The sequence below is a fragment of the Panthera leo genome, chromosome A1, assembly GCF_018350215.1.
Source record: "Panthera leo isolate Ple1 chromosome A1, P.leo_Ple1_pat1.1, whole genome shotgun sequence".
Lineage (NCBI taxonomy): Eukaryota > Metazoa > Chordata > Mammalia > Carnivora > Felidae > Panthera > Panthera leo.
In genome coordinates, this window is record NC_056679.1 from 207980665 (window position 1) to 207991001 (window position 10337).

The 10337-nt window shown below is 41.4% G+C and overlaps 1 protein-coding gene across 1 annotated transcript in view; it reads left to right on the plus strand.

Moving 5' to 3' along the window:
* Window positions 1–7881, plus strand: part of LIFR (LIF receptor subunit alpha) — a 77933-nt gene extending 70052 nt beyond the window's left edge. Inside the window, exons 19-20 of the mRNA XM_042951696.1 lie at window positions 209–287; window positions 670–7881. Coding sequence (XP_042807630.1) covers window positions 209–287; window positions 670–1293 — 703 coding nt within the window. The 3' untranslated portion in view covers window positions 1294–7881. The remainder of the gene's footprint in view (window positions 1–208; window positions 288–669) is intronic.
* The last annotated feature ends 2456 nt before the right edge of the window (window positions 7882–10337 follow it).

The following is a 10337-nucleotide window of genomic DNA, read 5'->3' on the forward strand; positions in this document are numbered from 1 at the left end:
CGCTTGTCTGTTTCAAATAGGAACCTCTCAGTGCATTGTACAGAAAGGTTCATGAATGATCACACGAAAAAGGATCTTGCATTTTTATCTCAGAAGTTCATTAAAGCATCATATAAAATGTCCAAGTAAACCTAGTGATTTACTAACTTATTTGTTGTCTAATTGATCATCTCAATTATTAAATGTACTTAATCATCTTTATTTAAAGGATTAAAGAAACCTTCTACCCTGACATTCCAAATCCAGAAAATTGTAAAGCTTTACAGTTTCAGAAGAGTGTCTGTGAGGTAACCCTTTATTTTCTTACGTTTCTCTTTGAAGTCCTGGCCTCCTCTTTTCAGTCTTTTGTGAAAAGCTTTTAATGTGCAAATATCATTCAATGTCAAATGTATCAAGCGAAAGAGCAGTGCTTTAACATCTGCTGAACTTCTGAAATTATTAATTTTAACTTGTTTTTACCATGCTCTTTTTTCCATTGCTATTAATAGCAGGGAACATATTGATATGTAAAAAAGTAACTTTGTTCTAGCAGGTACTACAGAATAGTAGAGACAAATTTGTATAAACAGCTGTGAAAAAAATCCCTCCAGTAACGCCCCTTTTTGTAGGAAGGGCATTGTGGCAGCTTTTAGTGCTATTCTTAATCATTGTTTCATAATCTATTTCTAGGGAAACAGCGCTCTCAAAACATTAGAAATGAATCCTTGTACCCCAAATAATGTTGAAGTTCTGGAAACTCGATCAGCAGTTCCTAAAATAGAAGATACAGAAATAATTTCTCCCATAGCCGAGCGCCCAGAAGAGAGCTCTGATGCAGAACCCGAGAACCACGTGGTTGTGTCCTATTGTCCGCCAGTCATCGAGGAAGAAATACCGAACCCGGGAGTGGATGAAGCCGGAGGGACCTCACAAGTCATTTACATCGATGTCCAGTCCATGTATCAGCCTCAGGCAAAACCAGAAGAGGAACAAGAGAGCGACCCCGTCGGGGGGGCAGGCTATAAGCCACAAATGCACCTCCCCATCACTTCTACCGTAGAAGACCTGGCTGCAGACGCTGACTTAGATAAAACTGCAGGTTACAGACCTCAGGCCAATGTAAATGCTTGGAACTTAGTATCTCCAGACTCTCCCAGATCCACAGACAGCAACAGTGAAATTGTCTCTTTTGGAAGTCCCTGCTCCATTAACTCCCGACAATTTTTGATTCCTCCTAAAGATGAAGACTCTCCTAAATCGAATGGAGGAGGGTGGTCCTTTACAAACTTCTTCCAGAACAAACCGAATGACTAACAGTGTCACTCTGTCACTTCAGTCTGCCATCTCAGTAAGCTCTCGCTGCTGGTGCTGCCGTGCCAGCACGGGGCATCTTGGAGGGATCCTGTGAAGTGTTGTTAGCAAGGTGGACCTCACTGCGCAAGTTACACTCCAAGTGTTAATGTGCTCTTAACGTAGTCTCATGGCCCAAGTAGGGTAACTCAGAAATCCAGACCATGCAACTCAAGTTTCGGAGCTATCTGTGATTAGAGCCAAAGAATCTCTCGTGCTCCACCTTTGGGGAGCACTTCACGGCTAATCCTGTCCGGTCCCACACATGCAAAACAACTCCCACAGCAGCGCGTTCTGTTCTGTCAGTGGTTTTCTCATACGGATACTTTATGGAATTGCAAGGAGATTTACAGGCACAGGAGAAAAATGTCAAAGTAACAGATGATGTTTATTTGCCTGACACTTGCTCCATTTAGATGAAAACCAAGCACAGATTTCAAAATGGTTAACATCATTCTCCTCTATCCACAGCATTTACGAAAAATTAATATGATTTTTAACGTAGCAACAGCTACTTAGTGTTTTGTTTGATAAAGTATACTGATTTCCGTGCCTACTGTATAATGGTTATCAAACAGTTTTCTCAGGGGTACAAACGTTGAAAATGAGCGTGACACTGACCAGCCCAAATGAGAATCGTGTTCTCTTGCTTTGGGAGGGTTTACAAACCTGTCCCTTATTTTGTAGCTTGCATGCTGACTTCCCTTGTTGCAGTTGGTTGCCCTAATACTTAAAATTGAAATTTCTGAGACTGCAGATCTAAGTTTTTCTAAACATCTGTTTTTTTGCGTGTGACACGGTGCCCGTTTTGTAAGCATGAGCAAATTCAGTATTACTGATAAACACAGGATTCCAGGGGTTTCCTGTTTGAGGTGACTACTGGGCAGTCTCGCTGTGTCAGCTATTCTCGTGCAGCCCTGATCGGTGTCACTTTCTCCTGAGAAGGCTGTGCCACGGAGCCCCACGCACCCAGGCGGTGATGACCCAGGACACCTCGTAGCAAACGTTCCTCCTGATCAGGCATTTAGGCAGGTTCTGCCTCTGAAATGATCGTGAGTCCAGACTGTTTGATCCAGTCCTCAAAGTTTTAAATCTAAAACTAAAAAGATAATGCTTCCTGTAGGAACAGTTACTCAAGGGCTATTTTGTATGAACTGTCACAAAGTCAGTTTGAATCCGTGGGCACGCCTGCATTAAGGGCACAGCATTTTCTTTGTGAGCTGCCCGTGATTGTGTGTCTTCTCAGCATCCTCTGCCCCCTTTGGTCTTCATAAGTGATGTCTAGGACGAATGTGGTCAGAATGAAAAACTCAAAAGTGTATCTTCTGTTTCCCTCACGCCCACGTTGTCTTGTGTGTTTTGTCTTTTGACAGTTAAGGCAAAGTACCTGAAAAATGGAAATCTCTGAATACATCAAAATGTGCCTGGTTTTTTCTTTTTTATCATCCGAGGTTCTGTGATGTATTTGCATATAATGGATCAGTTGTCTTTTTTTCTAGCTCCTAATGTTTCTTTTATAAAAACCATGTCATGGAAAAAAGCCACAGGGTGACAAGGAGCAAAATCCATTTGGGTACTCTATGAATCCTAGCTCTAATTGCCAGAGTTCAGCTAAATTCTTGAGCTTCATGTTATATGGACACGTGGGATGAACTAGAACTAATTATACACACACACAGTATATTAAAACCATGTCATAGCTCCTTGGGATTTTCAACAGTGAAAAATCTATCAAGCCAGAGCCATCCCTAACAGTTTTCTCTTCTTCTTTATCTTCTTGGGCTCCTTTCCTCAGCTTACACCCCAGACACTCAGACCTGGGGCTGCCTTCGTTTCCCGCCGTGGCTGGTCATTACCGCGCCCCTGCTGCCCGCAACTCATGCCTCGTTCCCCCCTGAAACCAAATGGATCCTGCACTTCATCTCCTTAGGGTAGCATACGTGTTGGCTAAGGTAGACACTTTTTTGGTGTGAACTACACCACACCGAATGGGAAAAGGCAGGCCAGCAGAAATTGATCTGTGTCATCAGTATATATGCATTATGCATTGCAGCCGTGGCCATGTGGATCCGATGCCCTTTCCAGCCTATACACCGACTCATTTGTTCAGCTGACGGGGAATATCACTGGGCTCTTGAGTCCTTTCACCTTGTCCGAGACTTCAGTACTTTTCCTGCATGAAAAAGGTTCAGAGAGCTGCTCGGCTCTGCTCTCCCCTGCCTCTGGGGTTCCATACACAGTGATCACTAGGTTAATGGGAAGCAGAGTAACACTGTTAGTGTGGGTAGGCTCCTGATAAGTTGCCGTGTGCTTCGGAGTATGTGGTGTAGGTGTCAGGCCAAAGGTTCCTTGCCTTTTGCCACGGAATTGAAGACAGCCAGGCCCACTGTGTAAATCCTAAGTTACTACCTCCCACCCACTCCCAACCCCCCAACCTGGGCATATGGGGGTGGCCTCAACACGGGGAGAGAGAGGGGAGGGGTGGAGAGAGAAGATGCCCTTTGTCACATATCCAGTTGTTTGTGGCACTGGAGACCCTGGTAAATGTGCACTGTCCATCAATGCTGGGACCATGCTCCAGTGTGAAAAGCAGTTTCGTAGGGGTCCTGCTCTGTCCAGTCATGGTAGCGCCTCTGCCTGGGGCAGGGGAGACTAGAATTGTTCTCTCCAGCCCTTCCTGACTGGAAGAGTAATTGGGAAATCCCTCTTTCCTCAACTGAGGCCTAGTCATTGCTTAGAACATTCTACATACCTGAACTACAGTTACGCCCCACCACGTCTGTTTAATAGTACTGTGTATTAGGACGCATTTTCGTATCTCTTACAAGCCAGTTCACTTAGTAGCCAATTTCAGATCAAGTTTCCCTGGTGAGAAATGGAGATTCTGGTGGTCATTATGGCTGCCTTTCTCTTGTGAGTGGCCCTCCTAGATAAACAACATTTAGCATAAAAATATTCTTAGAAGACGTAGCTAGCATTTTGACATTAGCTAGAGCTTGTACCTTATGGACTGTGTGGATTAATCTCCACGTAGAGTTGCAGTCATCAGTGTGTTGAACTGTAGAAGCCTGGATTTGAGATTGTGGCCCTGGGTATCAGGACAGTTGTGTGTTTATGTGCTTAGGTGACAGAGGTGCTCTGTTCTGCAGCTGAGACTCAGAAGCAGCCGTTCGTGGAACAAGTTAACGGCGGAAGTGTCAGCCTCGTCTTCCATACCAGCATAACCTTCATGGCCCGTGGGTCTGAAGAATTTAGACCCCCAGTACTGTCGCACTCTCAGAAACTGGTGAAAGTCACACTGTTAAAACTTGATGCAACTTGGATTCTTGCTGGAAGTTATTAGTCCTGTAATTCTTAGTGGTTTTCACGTTGTCCACGTTTAGGAACATTACAGCCCTTTCTGTGTTTGAATAACTAGATTTAGGTTAGTGCAAAAAGAATTTGAAATCAATTTTACGGTCTTTTGAAATTGAAGTACTCCCTAACGTTCGACATGCAGAAAATGTTATCTCAAAGCTTTCTACTGCTCAGGCACATAATCTGATAAGACTTTTTTTTTTTTTTTCTATTTACGCTGAAGTAATTTTTACTGTTATCTGTTTCGAACCATTTAAAAATTTGCATATCTTTTATAAAATGTCTTTTTTTTTCTTATTCCTTATCTAAAATTAAGCATCTCAGAAGTCAAATGTGAGATCATTAACTATTTACAAAGACTAGGTACATAGTGGGAGTTCAATGAGTAATTGTTTATCGAGGCCCCTTCCAGAACGTGCAGAATAAGCAGTTTTCCTGAAGGGTGGTATGTATCAGGATCTAGCTTGTGTGGATCTAAGCCTATCGGCTGAAAGATTCAGATCTACTCGCGAAGTAGCTCCAGTTTCAACGAAAACTTGGGAAAGACTCCTGCAAAAGCATCACTGTCTTATTCCTTACATCTTATTCCCTCCCTCATGAGTATTCGTAGTGTCTTTTTATTTGATGGCTACAAAACTTGGGACCTGTTTGTGCCAACCAGCATGTGTTCTAGCGAACCAACACTACACTGATGTGTGAGCTTAACCGATTAATATAAGCACTCACTCATTCTCTGGATAAACTCTTTCTTCAAAGCGTTTATTTTAAACTGGCACTTCCCGCCAAAACAAAATTCCATGGTACCGTGCCCATCCATCTTACTTTTTATATCCAGAAGAAAATTTTTCACAGAAGGAAAAGATTTTCTAAACTTACTGTAAATGCATCTTTTAGATATGACCTTAGAATATCATTGGAAAGCACTTGGTTTAAATTTGCTCCATTTATGTCTTCATGGATTATGTACCAGGGCTATTAATATTTAAACTTATTTCAGTACGGTCGTGAGATTTTTATTTCTTTTCAGTTTGAGCTTTTATCTATTACATGATCATATTCATGCCAGTTATAATACAAATGAGCTATTTTTAATGCCCATATGGAGGATCAAGGACATTAAGTTCATGTGTCAGGCTTTATCGTGTGTGGTAAAATTCCAGGGGATGTGATTTGATCTGGAATATATCCAAATTCTTACAATTGTGATACTGAATTCTGAAAGGTTTCTGTTGCTTTTAATCCTGGGTAGTGCTTATTTCTCCCTCTATTAAGAATGTTCATATTTTGGATTATAAGTGTCTAAGTTATAGACAGAATTCACCTATGTAAGACATAACTGCAACATTTTAATGAAAATTAAAAGTGTTTTAAGAGGGAAAACTTCTGAATGTTTTTATGTACAAGTGCCTAGCTGAAGAACCATAGAAACAGGAAGTTCAAAATCTCTTAAATATGGAAACTATACTGATTGAATATTAACCAAATACAAAACAGTAATAACATAGTACTTTTTGATGGCTATAAGTTAAAAGATGTGGGTGGGGGAAGTGAATATTTAATTGATAAGAAAATTAATTTGTGTTACATAAATCTTCTGAGATTGGGTAGCCAGTCATAATTTTAAAAAGCCCAAATAACTAACACCATAGACCTTATGCTGTCCTTAAGCCAAAAATACTTTGTATATACCTGGTTGAATGGCTTATTTAAATGTATTGAAGTTCCTTATACATTTAAAATGTACTTCCCTTCATAATTATTCCATTTTAAAAAGGGGTAACTTTCAATTTCTGAACTTACTATTTCTCCTAAGCATTCCATTATAAGAGCTCAGAAAGATTTCTAGGTGGTATATAAAATTTTCATTGAAACATGGACAAGCTAAACTGTTAGGTTTAACATTAGTATTTTTGTAATTGAGCATAGAAAAAACAATAGTAATTAATGATTTTCATAAGACATTTTTCAAATATTCTGCCCCCAATTTGATTCCAAAACTTTTTGGATGTTTATGATATACTCATCTATTTAATTTTTTCCTTCCAACATAATGCTTTGGGAAAGTGTGAATATGTTATGAATAGTTGAAGACAACACACAAGAAAAAACCCTGTTCGGTTTGTTGTTGTGGAAGGGTGGGTATTCTAAGATACCATGGGCTTTGTTTCTCCTGTTATTTTCTCAGAAAGGAGCGTGGCTTTTTCTTACATACATTTCAATTCAGAGTTGCTTGAAAAAGATTGGCCTGGATAGAAAGACATCCAAAATTTGAGATAGAACCGCCTTAAAAACAGGTCCAAAGGTAAAAGTCACTTAGAAACTTAACTATCCTAAAGGAATGTGTTGCCTTTTCTTCTCTTTCATTAGTTGGCCAGAAGTCAGAGGTCCTCTTCATAACATTAGGAAATTGCCATTTTTTTACTTTCAAAATTGCATTGTAGTGAATTACTGTTTACAAAATACACATACTGTGAACAGATATAACTTTTTGTTTTTTATAAGGTTGTTTGTAGAGTGAGTGTTTTTTTTTTAAGGGTTCTGTGTTAAATATTTTCAGTTTTTAAAATAAATACTAGTAACTGTTTACTAATTTTTGTTTGGTCAGGTGTGTGCAGATGTAGCGGAAAGATAGGGAGAAATCCAATCCAACACTGTTCCTGTATTCATTTCTTAAAATGTCACCACTACAGACTTAAAAACAACAACAAAAAACCCGAGCTATAATTTGTGATAATCTGTACCTAAAATCATACTTAATCATATAAGGAAACATCTAAATACTCATGTAGAGGAAGCAAGCTACAGATTGCAGTATATTTGTGTGATTCAGTCTGATTCACAGAATTCCGAGTTCAAAATGGAATAAAACAACTCCACTTAACAGAGATGACAACTGAAGTATTTTCTGCCTTGTGAAAATGTGGAGATTATGTTGCTGTTAGAATGGAAAATTTGAACATTTTATATCCTCGTATAATTTCAGAATTTAGTTTCCATATCTTTTGGAGAACATGGTTATATCAAGAACATAGAATATAAGTAACCTATTACTAAGACACCTTAAATGTAAAACTAGTATGCTTGGCTGTTAACTCTAAAGATGTTACTTATGTTTGTTTTTAAAACGTGCATGTATTTAACAATTTTATCATAGTATTGTCATGGAAAAGAATAAATATATTTTCTTACAACTTACGCAGACGAATTTGGGCATTACTGTTTTTTTTTTTTTCCCCCTCCTGTCTTAAGCACTTAGGAAAAATACCTTCTGCTTTAATACTTCTGTTAATTCTGATAAGAATTACACTGGTTTATGAAGCAATAACATAGGGCTATCTATACATTTTTAATATTTTAATACATTGCTATGCCATTGAGATAATCATCTGTATCTTCCACTAAATCTATAATCTATGTACCAGAAATGTTAGCATAAAAATATCCAAAAAGTGGGACTCTAACATTATAAAACAACACTGGTCCTTAAAAGTATGTTTCTAATTTCTTCCCTTTGAAGACCAACATTTCTGGAGCTTCTAGGAATATATCAAAATTAGTTTTATCTCAAGTTACCGAATTTGGAAATCCAGTCGTTGCTTCAGCAAAACCTCAGTAATTTTCAAGTATGAAGTGATCTTGAGAATTTCATAAGGGGGAGAAATTAGTCTTTGGTCCTGTGTAGCCTGTGCTTTACCCAGAGTAACAACTGAAATATGAATGGGCCACAATTTAACCTGAAGAAACTGTGAACTAATTTTGAATTAGTTGTGAAACACGTGTTAGTGTTTAAGCCCTAGGAGAGCGTGTACATGTGGTCTGTCCTCCAGGGAGATGTCCATGCATAACTTGGTTCCCAGATGGGTGAATTCTTGAGCCAAAATATATAGCCCCATCAACCGTAGGGACTTTGAAAAGGTCAAAAAGAGAGGAACGACGTATTAGGGAAAGAAAAGTAGAGATGTGTGAACTTGTTTTTAATGTATTCAACATCACTAAAAATGTTAGTTTACAAACCCCAGTTCTTTACAAAAGAGCTGTGTAAAAGTTAGTTTTGAATGGCCTATGAAGTTGATCCAGTGCCCTTCCCCTGGAGCGACTGACAGAAAAATTGAATTGAAAGTATTTATTCGGTCTCTAAGAACCAGCGAAGTTGATGTAACTAGAGATGTCTTGAACTAATTTGGGATTAAATTGGAGATGATTTTATCCCAGAGTGATTAGTTTCAGATTAAAGAGACAAGAAAAGCTTTTGAGGAGGATTTTGGTAAAAACTGGGAAGCAGAAATCGGGTTAAAATGAGTGCAACTGAAGTGTCCTGGCTGCTCAAGATTCTCTCTGAACCTTTGAAAGGTGAGAACGAGTCTGAGGTCCCAGCTCAGATGCAAATCTGCTTCCCGGGTGACCCCAGCCAGCTTTATCACTGCTGTGGAAGCAGGCCCTCGCGTCTCCCGCCGCAGACAGCCTTCCAAGGCCAGAGCCCCAGCCGCTGTCTTCCTATCCCTGCAGGTGCTTGCACACCCCCCCGCCCCCCACTCACCTGGTCCTCAGGGCGGATTCTGATTCGAGAGGCAGGAGGCCCTGAAGAAGCAGAGTGCAAGACACGTGCACCCTCCTAATCCCAGATTGCCCAATTACCAACAGCCAATGGCACACACCCTTCACAAATGAACCTCGAGCCTAATTTTCTGCCGTTGGTGGCTCCTTTCCTCTCCTGTGGCGGTGGACGGGGTTTCCCGTGAGACCAGGCGACGGCTGGCTTGCCTGAGCCGCGCACATCTGGCTCCCAGCTGGTTTCACCACCTGCTACCTGGGCCACCCTGGGGGAATTACCAACCTCTCGATCTCCTCCGCTCTGAACGGTGGGTCTTGATAACCTCTTCTCGCAAAGCTGTCGTGAGGATTCCCATAGTGTATGTGATGCTCCCAACAGAATAGGTGTGAGATTCTTACATGTGACTCTATCCCTCCAGAAGCCTCAGGAACGGCTCTTTGTGACCGGCACCTCAAAGGTGTAAATGCCTTAGACACGGATAAGATGCACCTTAGGCTACGGCCCACAGTTACCCAGAGGGCTGTTTGTTACACGGCAAGAGGCCTGCCAAGATGAACCACGGGGCCTGTTCCCACCTGCTCAGATGCTGGACTCCACCTTTCTTCACCTGGGTGACTGTCTCCGTCCTCACGTCTCAGTTAAAGCATTGCTGGCTCAGGGAGGTCTCTTCCAGTGTCCCAGGACCTCCACCTCTCCACGCACCCCACCTGTCCCTGCACCCCACCTCTGCACGGCACCCCCACCTCTCCCTGCACCCCACCTCTGTGTGGCACCCCCACCCCTCCAGGCAGCCCACCTCTGCACAGCACCCCCACCTCTCCCTGCACCCCCACCCCCTCCGCTCACCGAGCACGGTTCTAACGCTTTCTTCGACACAGAAATTGAGCGTCTCAGTGCTGCATCCACAGAGCACGGCACAGTATCAGACGCACCCCAAGAGCCTGATAAATAGTCCTGAAATAACCGTACCTTGAAAAGCCAATACGTGGCCTACCATGTTTCCAGGATATAAGAACTACATTATTTTACAGAGAGGTGATCCGCCTGTGGCATAGTCTCCAACCATGGAAAGACAGGGGGTCCTCACGGAATTGCTGTG